The 23100-nt window shown below is 35.8% G+C and overlaps 1 protein-coding gene across 2 annotated transcripts in view; it reads left to right on the top strand.

Moving 5' to 3' along the window:
- Nucleotides 1–23100, top strand: part of LOC135843707 (GAS2-like protein pickled eggs) — a 167766-nt gene that overhangs the window by 93881 nt on the left and 50785 nt on the right. For both annotated transcript variants that reach the window (XM_065361669.1, XM_065361668.1), the window contains exons 4-7: nt 7547–7654; nt 13541–13634; nt 13897–13987; nt 14086–15143. In XM_065361669.1, the coding sequence (XP_065217741.1) occupies nt 7547–7654; nt 13541–13634; nt 13897–13987; nt 14086–15143 (1351 nt within the window). The remainder of the gene's footprint in view (nt 1–7546; nt 7655–13540; nt 13635–13896; nt 13988–14085; nt 15144–23100) is intronic.

The raw sequence follows: 23100 nt of genomic DNA, 5'->3' as shown, positions 1-23100 counted from the left end.
TTAAAAGTACGAACTTGATCAGTAAAAATGGTCAAAATAAGTCCCAAAACTAATATTAATTACCCAAATCCAAATTTCACCATTTCCAGCCATTCTGGAGCCTCCAGCGAGATTTTTCAATTATTCTCCAGAATTTTGAATTTGTTCCAGAAGGCGTGAATATGAAGTTGGGCAGCTAAAAATCGAGTTGTGTATTATACTCGACCTGTTAAACGAGTTTATCTACATTTGAGCCGATTTTGGGAGTGACACCTCAAGAGTGGTTTTTTGACCAGCTTTTTTCAAAATTAAAAAATCCAAAAAATCAAAAGATAACCGTTTGTGAAGAAAATTTTTGACATTTGTGCGAATCGCTGTATTTCTTCAAGAACTAACCACCAGAGCGCAAATTCTACCATTTCCAGCCGTTTTGGAGCGAGAGTGACATCTCAAAAACCAACTCTTGAGGTGTCACTCCCGAAACAGGCTCAAATGTAGATAAACTCGTTTAACAGGTCGAGTATAATACACAACTCGATTTTTAGCTGTCCAACTGCATATTCACGCCTTCTGGAGCAAATTCAAAATTCTGGAGAAATTGAAAAATCGCGCTGGAGGCTCCAGAATGGCTGGAAATGGTAAAATTTGGATTTTGATAATTAATATTAGTTTTGGGACTTATTTTGACCATTTTTACTAATCTAGTACGTACTTTTTAAAAAAAAACATGAATCGCCAAAAACAGTCAATTTTGAATTTTCAAAAATTCGACAAAAATCGAAAAATCAACTTGGGCAGCTGAAAATTTGGTTTTGGGGGTTTTAGACTATTCTCTTTCTAAAAATTGCGGTCCCGTTCAAATCGGAGTGTGACACCTCAAGAGGTTCCCTTGTCAGTATTCAACATTTTATTTTGACCAAAATTTTGGGGCTCCTTACCACTCTCCCCTTGGTTTTGAGAATCCAATCATGAAAATTTCATAAAATATCATAACAAGGAATATTTTCTAGATTTTTTTCAAATTTTCGAATTACAGCTCCAAAATTTGAGTTTCTTTTGAAAATTGAGCTTTCAAAATAAACGAAATTTTGATACTTTCCTTATGCGAGTAACCTAAAAATAATTTTTGATCAAAATCGGAGCACTGGAACCCGAAACCAAGCTGATTTCACATAATAGTTATAGCCCTAATGAATTTCAGATTTCATATTCTCAAAGAATCATCTCACTGCTAGCGGAAAAGCTTCACGAGTTTTTTTGGCAAGTTCAAAGTTGTAGCAAAAGTATAAAAATGGTCCACCCAATGCCATTAATCTCGCTATACAGCCGGTTGAGTGGTTACTTTGGCACAGGGCGTGTGTGAAATTGAGACAATGCTATACGACTACGACTGCATACCCTTGCTCCACGTACGAGTATAATAAAAGGTGGATTACGTGTACATACGTACGTATACTTTATCCTCGAAATAGAAATGCCTTTGAGCTTAGTTCTTTTAAAATATGGAAAATTTTTCAATATCGTGCACCCGAATAGTGAAGTGCATTCTGTCAGCTGCTCCCTTTTTCTTCTCGTTTTTGTCACGTGCTTCGTAAATAAATCTTGAAAAGCAGCACGTAAACCGCATCAAGCCATTCCATCGTATTCGTACGAGTACGAGTATATAAAAGTCGCTTTATGGGGATGAAATGCAACTGGCGAGACAGATGCATCCTTTAAACAGAGAAAGTATTCAACTCTGTGTGGAGCTTTCTAGGGTGATACGAGAGATAGTGTTCTTATTTTATTGAAACACGACGATGTCGCGCCCTTGGGTAATTATTTTGTAAATATAATACGAGTATATACCTATAATATGCAACTTTTATAGCTCAAACGGGATGGGAGCTGCAGGAGCTTTATAATTGGACGACGAAATGGTCGAAATTACCTACAACCCCCGCATTGCATCGCACATTATTCCTCTTCGCTGCTTACACGACTCGAGAAGGAACGTTGGTAGAGGGGGAGGGGGGCTGGAGGAAGGTAATTTTGGGCGAGAATGCGTTCGGCTGGGACTGGGTGCAAATAACGCCTTTTACTTTTCGCGTGCGACCCTCGTATATTTAACGAGATAACGTCGTAACCACCTCTATTATTGCCAAATACAGAAGGTCATAATTCTCGAATTTGTTGTTAGAACTATGTACTATACGATGGCCTTTGCTTCGTGTTTTGTACGTTCTTTTTCTTTGTCTATCGTCTCGCTTTCGCCTCTTTTTTCGAAGCTGAATGTGTAAACTACACCGACGACGACGATGGTGGTATTGGTGGTGTACGAAATAACTTTGTGGCGTGCGAAAGTAATTTCACATCGGAGCTCACCAGCCCTCTTTTTTTTTTAACCAAGCTTGATCGTATTTTTAACGCATACCCTTCGCTTCGGAGTTGTTCGTTGGTTGTCAGTATGAAGTTGATTTTCAATTTAAAAAAACAGTACACCGATCGTTGTAAGGCTTCTGTTTCAATGTTGTTTTTACTGTACAGTGGGTACTACATACTTACTATTTACGTTAGTATCGGTTGATTGTTGCACCTCCCCACTCCGTTCATGGCCTACTCAATTGTAGTATATATTACAGACTACTTGTTATAACAACTGCATGAAATGTTTTGTAATCTGATACTGAAAGCATGCTAGGTAATAGGAGGCCGAAGGGGTACACAATTCTGTGTATGTACGTGAATATTTTGCGGTTTGTGCAATTTTATAAACGGTGGAATCGTTTTTTTTTCTGCTCCCATCTCCTTAAGTTGCTACCTCGGGTGAGAAAATCATTCCATGAAATTTCCAGCCCCCTCCCCTCCCCTCCGGCGTGAAAAATAAGTTGTTCCCGGGAGCCCATCAATTTTTCACAAAATGAATGAAAAAATCGAAGTATCAGATAAAAATTTTGAAATTATGAACTTTCTAGCTTCAACGCCTCACTACGCCTCAGCCAAGTCCCTACTTTGGTAAAATCAACTTATTATACCAATTTTAACCCTTTATCTCAACCCTTGGCTTATCTCTGGGTTAGATGGAAAAGCTCTTTTTTATGCCTTCTTGTGGAAAAAAATGTACAGGGTGCCCAGAAATATCGAGTACCTCTAAAAAAGTTTTTCATTAAAAATATAGGTTGGCAACGTGAAATATATGCATATGATTGGTGGAATGTTATCTCTCCAGTCCAACAACCAATCATGTGCTGTCATTATTATCATTCACTGTGACCAACCAAAGTATTTAGTAAGTATAGAAAACTTTTTTAGGGATACTCGATATTTCTGGGCACCCTGTATGTTAATGCCCTAAAGTTGTCTGGTTTTATGAGAAAAATTTCTCCAGCCTTGTTGGTAAAAATAAGTCGTGCCAGGAAGCGCCCCCTCCCTCCCCCCTCCCCTCCCCAGTTCACAAAATATATTTGAAATCCGAAAAATTTACATTTTCAAGTTTTTATACTTTCTAATCCTTAGATTTGATTGATTAATTTTCAATAGAAATACTGTTGAATATTTTTGACCCTTCTGCATTGGAAACTGTCCCCTTTCCCAAAATAAGGGAAAAAAATGGTTACAAAAAATCATACTCAGTTATGGACTTCGAATTATTAGCTATAGTTCACTTGTTGGTGAAAAACTACTACTTATTGGCTGGCTATGATCAATCTGTTCACTGATAATATCACAGTAACCTACCTCAAGAAAAATGATCTGCTGCCAAATCGAATTATAAAATGGTTACTTACTTTACCTCGATAACTTCCAAATTGATATTAGCCATATCGCTGGATGTGAAAACACGATATCAGATTTTTTGTCACATTATTTGTTTATTCAATTACCAGCTACCAAAATGTCTGTACACTAAATTTCAAAGATTACACCAACATCTAGATAATGATACTTATATAGTTGAGAATGTGGTTGAGTTGGGAACGTGATCAAACCAAACTTGACTAAGCAACTTGTTGTGTTCAAAACAAAAACAACAAAATCTGGCGAATCTATTAGCAATTTTTAAAAGGACATTATTCACCACTACCATCACGAATATGGCCATGTTTGTATATCAAGTTTCCTTGAGAAGTTCATTGCAAGTACATTGTTTTGTGGCTGAATGCATATCCTGTCCAGTTTCCTTGAGAAGTTCAACAAGATTATATGGATCAACTCAACCTGTGTAGTCTGATCACTTGGACCACCTGCTCTGTATCAATAATTTCAGACCAATTCCTGTAAGTATCTCTGGATGTGATACTACATATATTCATTATCAAGGATCATTTTACAAAATATGTGAAACTGTTTGCCCTGAAAGTGCTGACCTCGACAAATATCATCAAACAAATGCAGCAATGGATTAACGAATTCGGATGCTCAAAAATTGTACCAAGTGATAACGGTACCTACTTAGCCAATTTACATTGAGATATTGACGCAATTTTTGGAAGGAGAAAAATGCAATTGTTTGTTACACCTTGAGATATATATATACACCAAATTCGAATCCTACCAAAACAATCATGTCATCAATTGGTTCCAGTATTCGAAAGTATGCATAGTGATAAACAAAATTCTTGGTGTAGAATTCTACCAGATATTGAGAAGAAGCTCAACCTTATAGAGAGCTTAGTTACTGGTTGCATACTATATGTACAAAGCAGTTTGGAAAAAATTGGTATACAAATATGCCAGAAATTGGCCCCTATGACAACTGGCACCACTTTTTTTGCAGATGGGGGGGATGAAATATATGGAATATTTTGTAGCCCAAGGTGACCACAGTGGGAGGGGAGTGGGTTGTGGGAAATTCAACTTGTAATATTTGGGATTGGAAAGACTGGCAGTGGTGAGAATAATAGCTAATTACGTGTTAGGTAATTATCTTCGTCTAACGGCTCATATGAAAAATCCAAGAATTATTCCTTAGGAAAGGAATAATTGCTAAGAACCTGGCTAGCTCTGGGAACAGACTCTTGGTCTTTCTTTTACCTAAGTACATTATAAATTTAGAGTATCAGTACCAAAGAAATACTTGAAAGAACATGTAATGACTCCTGTATTGTTTCATAAAACACATTACATATAAAAATACTATGTATAAGGATGCACTATTCTTATAATTAAAGAAGGGAGAATGCAGCAGAACAAATTACTACATCTCAAAGGCATATCAAAAAAGGTTCAATAATTATATGAATATCAATTATTGGTTATAGTTAAATTACGTAACGAGGTTGAATATGACGAAACCGGGTCATCTCGTTGTCTGTTAATTAATTACGATAAAGTTATAATTAATCTAGTTGGAGGAACGCACTGCGAAGGTTTAAGCTTTTTTCATTACTTACACTGTTCACGTTAGTCATCTCTTTGGTGGCTCACCAATACTAGGCCGGGCGATGACTATGAATAAAATATCTAAGTACATTTTGAAACAAGATCACACTCTCATGTCCGGATAATGAGAGGTGATCCAAGATACCGAAATAAGGGTCGATCCCTTTGATACAAACCACGAATTTACGTTAAAAATACACATGTTTAACCGAACAAGCGGGTAATAAGAAATTGTTGATCAAAGTGCAAAGGAGGACATAGTCCACGGGTGACATAAAGTCGGTCGTTGACGAGAAGAGCTACCCTGGCCACAGGCGGAAACTCAAGTGAGAATCGACCAGAATTCACATAGAGACAAGCCCTATGCGAATCTGGGAAATATCGGTAAATGTAACCTCGTAACCTTCAAATCTCTACACGTTAAAAAAGAAGTTTACGCGGTAAACGAGTAATATTTTAATATCTACGATACCTAGTTATTTTAAGAATAACTAGGATACGTGGTGAGTACAATAGGCACTACTATACGTAGTGGAGGCATTCCTGCTCATCACAAACTTTGCAAAATAAGGTAGTATTGTGCATTCAAGATTTACAAACAAGTAAACACACCTTTGAATCTTGAAGTTGCCCCGCCCCCATGAAAGCATTTTGTGGACCCTTGTGTTCGCCATCTTTTGACAAACGGACTGAAATTTTGCAGGGAACACTTCTGATTCTGAATTGATTCAACTTCTGAATGAATTTGACCAAAATCTATTCCAGGATTTTGTTCTATCATTCCAGCTCAGCGTAAAGTAAACATGACTGCGTATTACAGTAAACACCGCTTATTATTATAATGGTTAATGTTATTAAAATCATTCCGTCCTGATCGTTTATATCTCATTACATTGAAATTCTATCAGTTATTGTTATTAGAGCATCGGATAATGTTACAAATTTTAATGCGTTTTTTAGCATTTTTATATAATTTTAAAATGTTTTCAACACTTTTTTACCCCTTTTTGCCTAATTTTTCTAAAATTTCAACCATCTTTTCTGATTGACATAATTTTTAATACTTTTTTCATAAGTTTTTGAAGTTTCAACCTATTTTTAACACCTTTTCTCCCAATTTTTGCAATATTTTAGTTCAATGACTACATAATTATTTAGTAAAAAATTGACCATGCAAAAATTTTTGACGAAAAATTCACTTTTTTGAATCAGTTTGTGTTATATGTAAGTCGCTTAATGTTATTAAATTTGGCTGGGACAAACATTATTACATTAAGCGGCTGTTACTGTAGTATAAAATTTGTCCCCTCCCCTCCTTTACACCCCCTTTGCGCTTCATTTTTCTTATAATTTCGGTCCCTGTCGAAAGTTATTATCATCCCACATCTGAAATTGTTCCAGTGAAATGTAAAAAGCGACTAGCACCCGATCCAATTTAATGTGCGGCTTCGTTTGTTATCGGTTGAGTAAAATTGTCATCAGCTCTTCGGATTATAACGGAAGTTATTTCGAAAAAAGGAACTTGGGAAAAGAAAATGAAACGAGCGCATGTGGTTGCTGCTCCGTCGACTACGTCGATCTCATACAATGTGTTTTTGTGGGTCTTTGTTTTTCTCTCATGTCGTCGTCGGTCCCGTGATGGCTTTTTCGTTCGGATTGTTTTTTGTTTCATTTTTTTTTTTATCAAAGCGATAGACGAGACTTTGTATGAAAGTATGTTATGTTATGTTGTGTGACTCGCTGTGCAGGAAGGGTGGATTTATTTCCTTTATTATTATTAGGTACCATTTTTTTGTTCAAATGGAAGATTACTTTCGATCTACGGTATAATTTATTTTTAATAAGCAACACTATGTGAATCTCTGTGGTCATGCTTAGGTGATAGATAGGTGTGGTGTGTTGATAGCTTGATTATTATAGGGTGAATTGTATTTGTATTTTATTAATGTGGGCCCGAGATATTGACTTGTTCATTTTTTACTTTTCCTACCAGAAAGCTTTGTGCTCGAGTATAGTACGAGAATTTCTGTACCATTATTTTGAAATAAGCTATATCAGCCTATGAAATTGTGAACCTCTATACTTACAATATTAGTACGATTTAGACAGAGCTAGGATATGCTGATAAAATTGAATTAAACTTTAAAAAATCAAGATATTATGTATGTGGTACTTATCATTATTTTGTTCTTTTTTTTTTTTACAGGTACGCGACGAAGTGGAAAAGTGCCAATGTCCGACTCAATTCCCTATGATAAGAGTTTCCGAAGGAAAGTACCGTATTGGAGATACCAAAGTGTTGATTTTCGTCAGGGTAAGCGAGACATCTTTTTTTATTTTATTTTTTTTTATTTTTTCTTCAAAATACTTCCTTGATGATAATCAGTTCACGGATATTCATAAACTAAGCGCTGAAAGACGTATATGTGATGCTATGGATTACCTGTGTGCTTTGATACTTATAAAAATAAAAATAAATAAATAACAGCTTGCTGCGCGCCTACTGTTATGTGTATACGAGTATGTATCTTGCCCACGTGAAATTTTTATCGCCTTTAATAAGTTTAACGAAACGATTCGAGTCGTTTTATTTAATATTATTAGCGAAAAATTTATTCTAATTTAATGCCACATTTTGTGGCTTGGCGTCGCGTCGCGTCGTTGAACCATAAGCTATAAGTAAGTCTTCTGCTACGTAGTGTTAAGTTTTTCATCGCTCGTCGAATTCTGGCTAGAGTGAATGTTTTATTCGGATGAATTCCATTTGACCTGCGAGGATTCAAGTTGTGGAAATTGGGGAGGAGGTGGAGTTGCTGTTTGTGGACTGATTCATGGTTCGAAAAATTGACTGCGAAGATGATTTTTTAAAGATATTTAACATTTTTTTTACAAAGAGTAGGACAATGTAAATTGGGTACGTAGACTTACAACTGACGTCTCAAGATGTGTGAACTTTGATTTAAATGAGACCGCAATTTTTGGAAGCAACATGTTCAGAAACCTCCATAATCAAGATTTCAGCTGCCCAAATTGATTTTTTGATTCTTGGCGAATTTTTAAGTATTCAAAATTGATCATTTTCGCGATTAATGTTTTCTTTTAAAAAAGTACCTGAAAATAAATTTTGAAACTGATAAGTATCAACCCCTTTGGTCCGAATTTTCCCATTTCAAAAAGTTTTAAAAACTCTGGCACCAATTTTTTCAAAATTTCAAAATTTTATACAAATTTTCAAAAATTTTATTTTTTTCATACGTTTTGATGAGAAAAAAATACTGATAATATCAAAGTGAAAAATTTTCAAAAGTACACATTTTTTTATAAATTGTTTCAAAAAAGTCTCGTTTTCTGTCAAAAATGGCAGAACATCGCCACCTTATGTGAAAATTGTCAAATTATAGTCTCGTTTTTTGTGGAAAACTGTCGCTTTTGTGCAAAAACATTCCAAAAAGTGTTCATTAAAAAAAAATTGCCCAAAAGTCTCGCTTCTTCAAAAAATGTTTTTAAGTTGTTTTTTTTTTTTACACCAAAAGATTCTTGAAAAGTTTTTTTTGGCCAATCAAGTACTGTTTATTGCTGAATTTTTTTGTCTTGCTTTTTGCCAAATATTTCGAAATGTTCTCCTGCCTAAAAAATGCAAAAAAAGTCTCAGTTTTGAAAAAATTACAAACAATGTAATTTCGTTGCCAACAATTTCCAAAAATGGTTGTTTTTTGATAAAATTGTCAAGTTTTTCTTTTTCACAAAATGCTCGCTCTTTTGCCAGAAGTTGCCAAAAAGAATTTTTTTGCCAATAAATTGCCAAGAAGCCAGCTTTTTGCTTGAAATTTTCAAGTTTTGCTAATTTGAAAAATGCTTGTTTTTTTTGCCTGAATTTGCGAAGAATCATTTTTTTGACCAATAAATTGCCAAGAATTCAGCTTTTTGCTAAAATTGTCAAGTTTTGCTTTTTCAAAAAATGCTTGTTTTTTTGTCAGTAAATTTCTAAAAAGACAAATTTTTGCTAAAATTGTCAAGTTTTTCTTTTTCACAAAATGCTTGTTTTTTTGCCAGTCAATTTCCAAAAAATCCAGCTTTTTGCTAAAATTGTCTAGTTTTTCTTTTTCACAAAATGCTCGCTCTTTTGCCAGAAGTTGGCAAAAAGAATTTTCTTACCAATAAATTGCCAAGAAGCCAGCTTTTTGCTTGAAATTTTCAAGTTTTGCTTTTTCGAAAAAATATGCTCGTTTTTTTTGCCTGAATTTGCGAAGAATCATTTTTTTGACCAATAAATTGCCAAGTTTTGCTTTTTCAAAAAATGCTCGTTTTTTTGCCAGTAAATTTCCAAAAAGACAAATTTTTGCTAAAATTGTCAAGTTGCCAAAAAACATTTTTTTTTCCAGTCAATTTCCAAAAATCCAGCTTTTTGCTAAAATTGTCAGGTTTTTCTTTTTCAAAAAATGCTCGATTTTTTGCTAAAAGTTGCCAAAAAGTATATTTTTCTACTAAGTAGCAATGAACTAATGAATTGCTAAAAAGCCAGTTTTTTGTTGAAATTGTCAAATACTTACTCTTTGACAAAAATTGTAAAAATTTACCACTTTTTAAACAAATTGTTAAAAACGTGTTTTTTTTTTTAATTTCTAAAATGTCTCATTTTTCCTGAAAATTGTCCAAAAGTTTCGTTTTTTGCCAGAAATTGCTAAAAAAAAAGCACTTCTTTTGCTGAAATTGTCAAAGTCTTGCTTTTTATCTGCCAGAAATTGTTGAAATTTTCTCATCTTTGCCAAAAATTGTCAAAAAGTCTCGTTTTTTAATCCAAAAGTTTCAAAATAATTCAACTTTTGAAAATTGAAAACCAAAACATTGCAATTTGTAATGTTTTGTGATTTAATTTTTCTTCAGTTAGTAAAATATTTTTCTTGCACTTTGTCACCTTTTTGGCTACTTTTTGGCTACTTTTTCAAGATTTTTTTCATTACTGAAGTTAGATACTTTTTTTTTGGAAGAAGTACGAGCCCTGAAATTTGGATTTTCTTTCGAACAGATAATTTTTGATTTTTTTTCTTTTGTAAATATTCTGTTTAAAAAAAACTGAGACTATCCGCCTGCAAATTAGAATTCTGAAGAAATCGAAAATCGCAATATCGAATCGGAATATCTAGCTCGAAATGGTGAAATTTAGATTTGAATAATCAGTTTTTGATTTAAAAAAAAAAAATTCGGAATCAAAAGTTTTAGGTGCTAAAATTTATTTTTTGATTTTTGGCGAATTTTTGTAATATGTAAGTATTTGAGTCTTTCTTCATGAAAAAAAAAAAAACAAAACTCGATCAAACTGACATGATTTTTACCCTATTTTCTTCCTCTCCAGTCGATTGGTGATGGTTTTGCACTGTTCTGGAACTTCCAGCAGATTTCTAGATTCTTCAATTTCCGAAATAATGCAGAATAAACTTGGATTTCCATCTTTGCGACTGTTTCGACCGATTCAAGCACATATTTTCAAAATCATTTAGTGTTGGTTCAAATTCGAAATTTTTGGAATTAATTTTTTTCAAAAATAATTGCTGGAGAAAATGTTGAATTTGAACGTGCATCAAAATATCCTGAAAATATGTGCCTAAATTGATCGAAAACGCCATAAAGATGGTTATTTCGAGCTTATTGATGCTGAATTTCATTTTCAGCCCTCTTTACAGCGTTTTTTCGAAAACTAGAGAATCCAAAAATCCGCTGGAGATTCCAGAATGGTGCAAAATCATTATAGTCCGGCATATTACAATAGGAGTAATTGCACCATCCCCCCCCCACCGATCCTCCGGGACAAATTTTTTCTTAAAGGGGACATCCTAAGGAACATTTTAAAGCAAACTTTCCCAAAAAAAAGTTGGCCTTACTTACAAAATGGCGACCATTTTGATTGACAGGTCAGCCGAAATCGCAGATTTTGCGTTTCAACATAGGACTTGGACGACATTTTTCAAACTTTACAAAGGTAGGTCGAAAGATCATGCAAAAATTTATCATTTGTCAAAATTTCATGGGGTAAAGTGCGTTTTTCGATTTTTGGTGAATTTTTGACAATCCAATTTAGGCCAAAAATGAGGTAAAAAATCGAAATTTTACCAAATTGACCAAGAAATCTGAAATTTGGGATATACCCTATTTTTGACATGCCAAATCGATTGGAAACTGTTTCAACTCGTTTTGAGCAGTTCTGAAGCTTCCAGCAGATTTTTGAAACTCGAAATTCCCACAAAATTCCATGAAATTGTAGTTGTAAAGGTGAAATTTACTCTGAAAACTAAATTCAATACGTCCACGAAGTACTGCAGGTGAATTTCAAGTCGTTTTGGAGCCTCCAGCGACTTTTTTGAAAATTACTTGAGCCTCCAGTAGTTTTTTGAAACTTGAAATTTTCTCCAACATTTCATCAAACTGAGATGGAGAGTCGAAATTCATTCTGCAAACTAATTTCAATACGCTACGAAGTTGACTACTGCTGGATTTCAAGTCGTTTTGGAGCCTCCAGCGACATTTCGAAAGGTTGTATTGCATTTTTTTGGAAAATTGAAATTTCCTACAAGTAGCTGGAAGCTTCAAAACCATTTGAAACCACCATGTGGTCTGCGAAGTACATTTCAGCTTGCCAAGTCCATTTGATAAATTAATGTTGCGGGAATTTCAGTTTCAAAAAACTACTGGAGGCTCCAGTAATTTTCAAAAAAGTCGCTGGAGGCTCCAAAACGACTTGAAATTCATCTGCAGTACTTCGTGGACGTATTGAATTTAGTTTTCAGAGTAAATTTCACCTTTACAACTACAATTTCATGGAATTTTGTGGGTATTTCGAGTTTCAAAAATCTGCTGGAGGCTTCAGAACTGCTGAAAACGGGTTGAAACAGTTTCCAATCGATTTGGCATGTCGAAAATAGGGTATATCCCAAATTTCAGCTTTCTTGGTCAATTTGGTAAAATTTTGATTTTTCCCCTTATTTTTGGCCTAAATTGAATTTTCAAAAATTCACCAAAAATCGAAAAACGCACCTTACCCCTTGAAATTTTGACAAATGATAAATTTTTGCATGATCTTTCGACCTACCTTTGTAAAGTTTGAAAAATGTCGTGCAAGTGCTACGTTGAAACGCAAAATCTGTGATTTCGGCTGACCTGTCAATCAAAATGGCCGCCATTTTGTAAGTAAGGCCAATTTTTTTTTGGGAAAGTCTGCTTTAAAATGTTCCTTAGGATGTCCCCTTTAAGAAAAAAATTGTCCCGGAGGATCGGCGGGGGAGGGGTGCAATTAGTCCTATTGTCATATGCCGGACTATAGGGTATAAACCAAGTTCAAGCTTTTTTTATTTACGCGTTTGTAAACGATTAATTTTTCAATTTTTTTTTCAAAAATAAATTGCTGGAGAAAATTTTGGAATTAGACTGGCACGAAGATATTTTGAAAATATGATGTACCAGGTACCTAAATCGATCAAAAAAATCACAAAGGTGGCAATAGTACAATTATCTTGGTGCTGAATCTCATTTTTACTCTACTTATCATCGTTTTTTCGAAAATTATTAGAGAATCTGAAAATCAACTGGAGACTCCAGAACGGTTTTAAATAATCATCAATCGACTCGGAGGATCGAAAATATGGTTTAGACCAAATTTTAGCTTTTTATGTCAATTTCATCAATTTTATGAATTTTTTTTTTTATTAGAAATGCATCAAATTTGAACTTGTAAAAATTTTCTAAAAATCGAAAAATGAATTTAGCCAGCTGGAATTAGGTTTATGAAGGTTTCAGACCATGCTCTATCCAAAAATCGTGGCCTTGTTCAAATCCGATGAGGTACGATCCAAATTAGCCCAAATTTAGGTAATAGGATCAATTTGGAGACAGCTCAGAGGGATGTGAGAAAAGTTGAATATCCTTTACGAGTTTTCAAATGAGTTACACGTTCGGTTCTGCTCGGTAAACAGACCGGATGTGCCTAGCCTACTCTTGCGTTAGATACAGATATGTTGTAAAGATGGTGAAAAAAAAAAGGATAGATACATACTCGCCGATAGAACGCTTTTGCCTAATGCCTTGTGGGTAAGTAAGGGTAATGGTCACATATGCACACCACCTATCGATATATGTAATACTGTAAGGGAACGACGCAGTGTGTGAGTGTGTGGTATCGTATCGATAATGTTGTATTTTTTATTTGCAGATACTCCGAAGCCACGTGATGGTTCGAGTAGGTGGCGGTTGGGACACGTTGTCGCATTATTTAGATAAACACGATCCGTGCAGATGTCGAACCGGTAAGTGTTAAACCGTAAACGGTCAACACTCTTGAATCGCTATTATAGCCTTAGCCTGCGGCTGCTGCTGCTGCGCTGTCGCATCGCCTCACAAGCTACAGGTCCGAAATGTTGAGCAGCATGTCGTGTGGTCATTTGTAGTATATAGAGATTTAGGCTATAGTTTTATGTTTGTAATTTCATTGATTAGATTCGTAGAGATATAGTCGTATATTCCTTATAGTATTGCTAATGAATGCTTTTTGAAATATTGCTTGCGTAGCTCATAGAGCAGCCGTATCGTCGAGAATAACCGGAGTTAAAAGCGGCGGACCGGCGTTAGAAATATCGCATGCTCAAGTCCATTACGACAGGTAAGTGTATCATCTTAGTACGTAGACCATCGAGTGAGACAAAACTTCCCGCAGACGAGACTGGCGGATAATTCTTATCGTTGGTGTGTATTTCGCAGATCACCGCCCAGAACCCGACGATCTTCGACATCGAGTAACAGCAGCGGCGGAGGTGGTGGCATTTCTTACCTTCCCAGTGCGGCCACATTGACGGCAATGCACGCCAGACAAAATCAAAGATGTCGTTCACCGATGAACACTCTAGCGCCGAATGTGCCATCGGAAAGACGCAGCCGAAGTCCGACACCTCGCAAGAAGATGTCGAATCTAGCTCCGGAGAAACCTCACAAACTTGGCCGTTCTCGTTCGCCGACTCCGACACCGAAACGATCCAGATCTCGGACACCTAAACCTGCAGCCAAGCAATCGTCCACGACCAAGGAAAAAGAACGCTCGTGTAGTTACATCGCCTCGAATAAAGATCTAACTCTGCACGTCGACGAAGATGGCTGCGTCGTATCCAGAAGTCGATCGCCTTCGGTAGGCAAACGATCAAGGAACAGTAGTCGTTCATCGCGTCGATTATCATCCGGAGTTGACGACGAAGAAACGCCATCTCGTCGTGGACAGCAGACTGAATGTGCCAGCGGAGTAGACTACTCGCCTACGAACCGGGTATCCGATAATTTCGTCGGCACGAATCAGTACCGATTGCTGAATACGAACGCTCCGTCCAACGAACAAACCTCAACTCGCCGTAGTCCATCGCCATGTTTGCAACGCAGTGGTATCGATACCACACCTGCGTGCAAAGTTGCCGAAAATTTTGTCGGCACGAATCAGTATGATTTACTGAACGCCAATTCGATCGTTACCTCAGCAGCCGCTGCTGACCATCAGAACTCTAAAACTGGCCAACAGCATAAAAATCAACATTCTGGCAGAAGCGGGGTCGATACGACTCCGGTATCCAAAGTATCGGATAATTTCTGCGCATCTGGCGGTACTGCTTCGAGATCGAGTAGATCTAGCGCCAGTGTCAATGATTTGGATTTGATTACCAAAAAGGAGAGCAACGATAGCGGATCCGAGGTGTCCGATGAAGGATACAAGAGTCTAGGATTGGTATCGACTCCTCCGGCTACTTCACACCATACGACTGTGCCACCATTGACCGGTGAGTGTATTCAGAATATGTATTATGTACGTTTAGTAGTTAGATAGATATGCTATTTTGTTGTTATTTGATTTCCCATCTGTGTATGTGTATGTTTCGCTTGCTTGTTCTTGCGCAAATTCCGTTATCTCATAATGAGTCGAAAATGAAATGTTTGGAGTATGTTTTGGAAATGTTTACCTTCCTATAAGTATTCTTAGGGAGGGCAGATTCTCAAGGTGTTGAAGGAGAAAATTATGGGTCATAATCATCATTGAACTTTGACCCAGTGAGCTGTTCAGCCCATGTGGGAAACTTTTTGTTTTTTCCGACAAGATTCTCATTCCATATTTGTCAGCTACATTCTGAAGGTTGTGCATCACTCTCTGCAAGTCTTCTTTATTGTCAGCAAAGACCACCAGACCTGATCATCAGCAAACAGCATGGTATTGACATGGGTGTCATTGATGTCTAGCTGTCTAGCCCTTTTGGCTTGGTTTTCAGCCATTCTTTAATCATGTCGTTGAAGTAGATGTTGAACAGACTACATGACATTGGGCATCCCTATCCAGGGTTGGACCCAAGAACACAGAAAATTTAGCGGTCCACCAAGATATCCCATTTGAGCGACCCTGATTTTGTGCTCCTCAATTATTCCACCAAATTTTTTCTCCCATTTTTTAAAGTGCAGGACACTGAGCATAAAAATTCATTCAGAAATTTTTTAAGTGGCCCAGTTTTTACCTCGTTGGCCCAAATACATCGCGGCCCACCAAGATTTTCTTGGTAACTCGGTGGGTGGGTCCTAGTCTGTCCCTATCTTATTCCTCTTCCTATCTTCTTTGCTTCCAACATATTTCCAGATTTTACTCTTATTGCATTATCCGTGTATATTTCTTCAATTAAGCGTACTATTTGTTTGTTCACTTTGATTTTTCTCAGGATTTCAAACATCTTCCTTTGTACTCGATCATATGCCTTCTCCACATCAACAAAGCACATGTGGGTTTCTAGGTTATATTCTCATCTCTTCTCCATCAGCAGCTTTGTTGTGTATAACCCATCTATGCATGATCTTCCCTTTCAAAATCCATTTTGGCATTCCAATATTATTGGCTCTGCGTGGCTCTTGATTCTTCTCGTTAGCATCTTTGCAAGTATTTTATGAGCAGCATTTAGTAGGCTAACACAGTAGTTTCCTGGGTCATTTCGGTCTCCTTTTTTGATAATGAGTATTACAATTGCAGTATGGAAGTCTTCGGGTATGGTAGCACCTGATAGTATTTTATTGCAGAAAGCTAGCAGTCTCTTCTTAATGGTTATTGTGGTATTCTTAAATAAGTCTGTTGGTAACTTATCACTGCCTGGGGCTTTTCCATTTCTAGAGCTTCCCAAGAGAATGGCTCATACTTGTTCTCCTCATGGTTTGCCGCTTCGACTTCATTGTCAGGATCACTCCATAGGTTTGCATCATATTTGACCATTTTTTTTTGCAGTCTGATGGGGCAATGTTGGCTCTCTGTACCTCATCTTCCGATATTCTTTTGATTATTTTGTACACTTTTGGTTTCTGTTGTATATTGCACCTCGGGAGTGTAATAAGGTGACATCTCAAAAAAGTGAAATTTTACAGGAGAGTGCTTTTCTTTTTTTAAAAACTTGATTCATTATTTTTATCAACTTATAATCAATTGTGAGGAATGAATAGCACCTCATTTTAAAGATCTGGTATCCTACCTTCATTTAGCATAAGAACACTTTTAAAAATAAAATCTTAAGGAGGAAATATTTCAATGTTTGGAAAACATTTTGAGTTATAACCTTTGATTAAAGTTGATGTGGAGGCGAAAGGAAGCGTCCAAAAAAAATTACATGATAACAAAGTTGTAGAGAATCAAATTTCCAATCGACATAATGTCGTTAGTTTTTTTCTAGAGTGCTTAGTTTTTGAGTTTTTCTCAAAAAACTAAAATTTCATTATATGTGCAAATTCATTTTTCTGAAAAGTGATCAATTTAAAAAATTTTTTCCATTTGGTACAAACCAATAAAAAATGCACTCCTTGTGACTATTTCTAACTGACAAACATTCAAAACAATCAAAACTGTTTGTTAACACTTTGTATGTATGAAATTTGCTCAAAAAAAGGTGGAGTTTTTGAGATGTCACCTTATAACTCCAAACAACTTGCAATGTTGTTGGGATTTTGAGTTAGGCCATTTGGGTTTTTTACATGATCTAGATAATGTACCCAACTCAAAGTGTTATTTTTGGTTGAGGGGGGTCATACAAGCCCTAAAAATGCAAAAACATCAAAATCAATTTTTTTTGAGATGTCACCTTATTACTCCCGAGGTGCGATAAGTATGTATCCCTCTCCATGTGGGCCACAAACCTTTCGTATTGTTCATGTGTTGTTTCTCTTATCATCTTTCTTGTCTTGCAGAACTGTTCTTTGTAGCTTCCTTTTTCCGGAAAGCTTTTTTTGGTTTTGTCTACTTGATCTTTTTCCTGGTGCCTCCTCTGCTGCTCTCTAATCTCTATACAATAGTTTTCAGGCATATCTACTCCTTTTCTACATCCTCTTCTATCAGTAGCTCTTTTTTGATGATTTCCATTCTTCTTTTGTACAGCCAGTTTGTTACTGAATAGTTTAATGAGTTGATGTTGAGCCGCATCTCTCTACATTCAGTTGTCTTTCCTATGTCCTTTATTCTAATGGCTTTCGGCGAGCTTGATCAAAAAGTAAATTACTGCCCAAATTTGGTGGAAACCTTCAGTTTGAGTTGAAAGTCACTCATAAAAAAGTGTAGCTTCGGAGGTACCTCTGGAGGGGAGATTTTGGATTTCAAAGAGAGAACTTTTTCGATAAAATTGTGTTTTTTTTTTCAATCCAGCCCTTATCCATCATGTTTTGGGGAAAATGGCCCAGTTCCAAAAAATAATTTTTTGAGATTTCACGTCCACCTATTCCAAGACCACTTTTAGGGTTCTACTGAGCGGTTGCATGTTGAAATTACGCAAGCTGATCAGAGCCCAGAGGCGTGACGAAGTGATGTGATGTAGGGGGAGGGGGAGAAGATGAATTTTCCCATATGATCCATGTTTTTTGGTGATCTTTTTGATTTTCACTGCTTACTCAATTTCTTCCCAACTTTCCCTTTCTAAACTTTTTCCAACTCACCGAAATTTTCCCAAAAATTCTCAACTTCTCGCCTTAATTTTTCTGTTGAGGGAGGGGGGGAGGGGATTGGAAATTTTTTATTCTCAATAACATTTTGCATAGTTGAATCAAAAAATTGAAAGATATTATTTCTGTACCTAGCAAAAAAAATTCAAAAGTTTAGTTTTTGGTCGTTTTTCTCGAAAATATTCGAACACCAATAATACCCAGAATTTGAGGTGTTGAGTGAATTTTTCGATTTTTGGTGGATTTTTGAAAATCAAATTTGGACTTGTACTAAAACGGGAAAAAATCAAAATTATCCCAAATTGACCAAGAAAGCTGAAATTTGGTATTTGCCCTATTTTTGACATCCCGAATCGATTGGAAAATGGTTTCAAACCTTTTTGGGCAGTTCTGGTTAATTGCCAATTTGCGAACCTGCGAACCTGCGAACGCTTCACATACAGGTTCGTAGTGTCGCAACTTGCGAACCTACGAATACTAGCATACCTTGTTCGCAGGTTCGTAACTTGCGAACTTGAAATTACGTTGTTGCTGTGTTCTCATTATCGTACTTTGGACTCGTAAAAATTTTTACTTGCCAATTTGAAAACCTGCGAATCAGTATATGAAGCGTTCGCAGGTTTGCAAATTGGCAAGTAAAAACTTTTACGAGTCCAAAGTACGATAATGCGAACACAGCAACAGTGTAATTTCAAGTTCGCAAGTTGCGACACTACTAACTAGTGTATGAAGCGTTCGCAGGTTCGCAAATTGGCGAGTGAAAATTTTTACGAGTCCAAAGTACGATAATGCGAACACAGCAACGGTATAATTTCATGTTCGCAAGTTACGAACCTGCGAACAAAGGTAAGTACTATTCGTAGGTTCGCAAGTTGCGACACTACGAACCTGTATATGAAGCGTTTGCAGGTACGCAAATTGGTCAGTAAAAATTTTTACTTCATAACTTGGTGCCAAATTGCGAACCTGCAAACGCTTCATACACAAGTTCGTAGTTTCGCAACTTGCGAACCTACGAATAGTACTTAACTTCGTTCGCAGGTTCGTAACTTGCGAACTTGAAATTAGACTGTTGCTGTGTTCGTATTATTGTACTTTGAACTCGAAAAAATTTTCACTCGCCAATTTGCGAACCTGCGAACGCTTCATATACTAGTTTGTAGCGTCGCAACTTGCGAACCTACGAATTGTCAATTTCTAGCAATCAAGTGAGAATGTTCGCAATTTCGGGCCAAAAAAAAACACAATTTTTGGAAAAAACCGAGACATCAATAATTTCAGAAAAAGAACGTTTTTTGGTAGATTTTTGGCAAAAAAGCGAGACTTGCGAAAAATGTTTGAAAAAAATCGAAAACAAGAACTTTTGGCAAATTTTCTAAAGATGAAAAATTTTTGCCAAAAAGCAAGAATCTGATTGCGACTTTTTGTAGATTTTGGCCACAAATTATAATTTTTTGACACTTTGGCAAAAATCAGACATTTGAGCGATTTTGGTAAAAATTAGGTCTACTTGGAAAAAATTCAGACAAATTGAAAATTTTGTCAAAAATTGGGAATTTTTTTCAATTTTCCGAAAAATTAAGTCTTTTTGCCAAAATCAGGACTTTTGGACAATTTGAGCAAAAATGATGTACTCGTATTATTCACAATTTTGCAAAATAGGATCTTATTCAATTTTTGCTGAATTTAGGACTATTTGACAACAATGGAAAAAATTAGAATTTTTAATCAATTTTGGCCAAGAATTAGGGGTTTTTGGCAGTTTTTGCAAAAATCTGGACATTTAGGCAGTTTTGGGAAAAATTATGTCTATATTTGGCAAAAATCAAGGCTTTTTGACAATGTTATCAAAAATTTAGAAACTTTCGTTAGTTTTGCCCCCAAAATCCCAACTTTTTTACAATTTTGGAGAAAATGGGTCTTTTTGGGAAATCTGGCTTTGGACAATTTTAGTGTTTCTGACAATTTTGCAAAAAAATTAGTGCTTTTTGACAGTTTTGACAAATATTAAGCGTTCGCAGAGTTGTCAAAATCTCCTAATTTTTCCCAAAAATAATTATCAAGATATCAAGAATTTTCAATTTTTTATCAAAACTGATAAAAAGATCCAATTTTTGGTAAGGTAGTCAAAAAGTTTTGTTTCTTCCAAAATTGTTAAAAAATCTCAATTTTTGGGCAAAATTGCCAAAAAGTCCTAATTTTGGATAAATTTGTCAAAATCTTCTAATTTTTGCCAAAATTGTCAAGAAAGCTTCATTTTTGGTCAAAATTGACAAAAAGTTCTGATTTTTACAAAATTATCAAGAAATCCTCATTTTTGTCCAAAACTGATAGGAAGCCCCAATTCTTGCTAAAATTGTGAAAAAGTTTTATTTTTTCCTAAAATTGTCTAGAAATTCTAATTTTTGGTCAAAATTGACAGAAAGTCCTCATTTTTACCAAAATTGTCAGGAAATCATAATTCTTGTCCAAAATTGACAGGAAGTCCCAATTTTTGCTCAAGTTCTTAATTTTTCCTAAAATTCCAATTTTTGGCTAAAATTGACAAAAATTCTCAAGAAATCCTCATTTTTGTCCAAAATTGGCAGGAAGTTCCAATTCTTGTTAAAGTTGTGAAAAGTCCTCATTCTTATCGAAATTGCCAAGAAATCCTCATTTTTGGCCAAAATTAACGAAAAGTTCCGTTTCATTAAAACACCTACCAATAAATGTTATTACACTCGTTAGTTTATCCAAATTTTCAAAAAATCGTGTTTTTTGTAAAAATTGTTAAAAAATATTCCCTGAAAATAGGTTATTTACTTACTTGCTTACTTACAGATAAATTCCAACACAAAAATTGAAAATCATTGAAAAAGTTTTTGTTTCTTAAAAAAAAAATAAGTTTGTGTGTTCATTGTGTAGAAAATCACTTTTTTGGCTGTCCATCCCTCCTTCCCGCGTTCTGCAAGTCCAAAATTTTGACACTCGTATTTTTCTCAATGAAATAGGTGATATTTCGGCAACCCTTTTTTTTAGGGGGGTTACCGAACAAAAAAACGTGGCAGATGAATACATTGACATTTATGTATCTATAGGAGGAAGATAGACTACCCGTGTAGCATTAGCAACTACAGCAGCTGTACCTTTTCGTTGCCCTTTATCTTCTGCTTGCCTCTTTCTTTAGTGTCGCTTTCCAGCTACGTAAAGCTAAAGCTGCTGTAACGATTAAGTGCTTCGTTCATCGTTTGACAGCTTTTACTCGAGTTGATAAATGGATAGTTGGAGCGAGTTATTATGTGACACGACATGTGTATCATTCTCAGCATACGAAGTAATAAAAAAAACGTCCTTGATCGATTAAAATACCAATATGTAGTTTGTATTGGTTGATCTAGATAGTCGAGTGCAATGGAACAGGTACCTACTTACTACATACTATAGTACATGTTGAGATGCTTCGTTCGGGAATATGTGTACAATTTTCTTTCTTATTGTTAGCTCGATAGAAAATCCTATCGGTGCCTCTTTTTGCCATTTTCGCGATGAGAGTTGATTGCTTCATTAACGAAATAATAAGTTTTATCGACTAAAATAAGATGATGAGATTACCTAGGTCAGAATTAAGAAGCAGCTAATCAAAAGTTCATTGCTCGTAACTGATGAATTTCATATCGCCTCAGGGTTCGATCGATTCCAGCTTCTTGTTTGATACGAATACGTATGGGATGGGTAATTTGGTGCTCGTGAAATTTAAAGCTGGCGTTATTGGGTTTAAATTTTGGGTCGTGTTCGTTCGCGTATTTTTCCACACCTCCCCGAGTCGAGTATCGATTCACATTATTTCATTATTTTGCAAACGGTAGGTAGTCGTTGAAATATTCGAGTAATTTTTAATAAATATGCCCCTTTTCTCATCTCTTCTCCTATCAAGTACCTATTTCACTGTTCGCAGTGTTCAAGTTGGATACTTACACCTTGAAAACGAAAGCACGATTCGTATAATGAAATTTCGAGTTTCCAAATAAATGTCATCGTGAAAACCATGTCACTGTTGAATGTTATCTCGTTTGTGTATCTACGTATAATCATAAAGGCAAACTATAGGGTCGCAGTGAAACAATATACAAGTCGAAATATGTACACTTCGTATGCTTTAGGCATTTGAAACTTTCATTCGAGTTGCGAAAAGTTTGTACAGATTTATTCCTCGTTGTGGCTCATTCGAAGATAATTTTTCCACTCGATTCTATATGGGCAAATTGTGGTTGAAAAAAGGGAAGAGAGACTTTCGAAATATGTTTATTGTTTGCCAAATCGACTTATAATTTTTGAAGTAAAGTTTCGCAATTACTCGGTGAACTTTTCGTTGTCATTGTAAAATGGTTCCATTCTTCTCTGCTAAAGTTTCGTTCATTTGCATTTCAAATCTGCTTATCGTTTTTTTTTTTTTCTAATCAATTGATAGAAAATTAGGGTAACTGGTGTCTGTTTTTGAAGTTTTTTTTGTCAGGTTTGCAGCTGGAAAAAATTATCAATTTTTGTAAGTTTTCTTTTCACGATTTTTTTGTACCATCATGGGCAATTTTTTCCATGATTCTGAACCCTTCGACCAATTTTCAAAATAGAAAGAGGGAAGAGTTTTTTCTGTTGTGGTGGGGGGGGGGGGAGTAGTGAAATTAAACGTCAACTATTAGACAGCAGAAAATGATGAATGTAGATCAATTTGGTCTACATTTTCTGTACTATAGGCTACCTATTGCATTCCGCATCCCTCCTCTCCCCTCTTTCCCCTCAACCAGACCCATC

The sequence above is a fragment of the Planococcus citri genome, chromosome 4 (assembly GCF_950023065.1).
Source record: "Planococcus citri chromosome 4, ihPlaCitr1.1, whole genome shotgun sequence".
NCBI classification, from domain to species: domain Eukaryota; kingdom Metazoa; phylum Arthropoda; class Insecta; order Hemiptera; family Pseudococcidae; genus Planococcus; species Planococcus citri.
The sequence above is the reverse complement of the archived record's forward strand: the minus strand, read 5'-3'. Positions and strand labels throughout refer to the sequence as shown.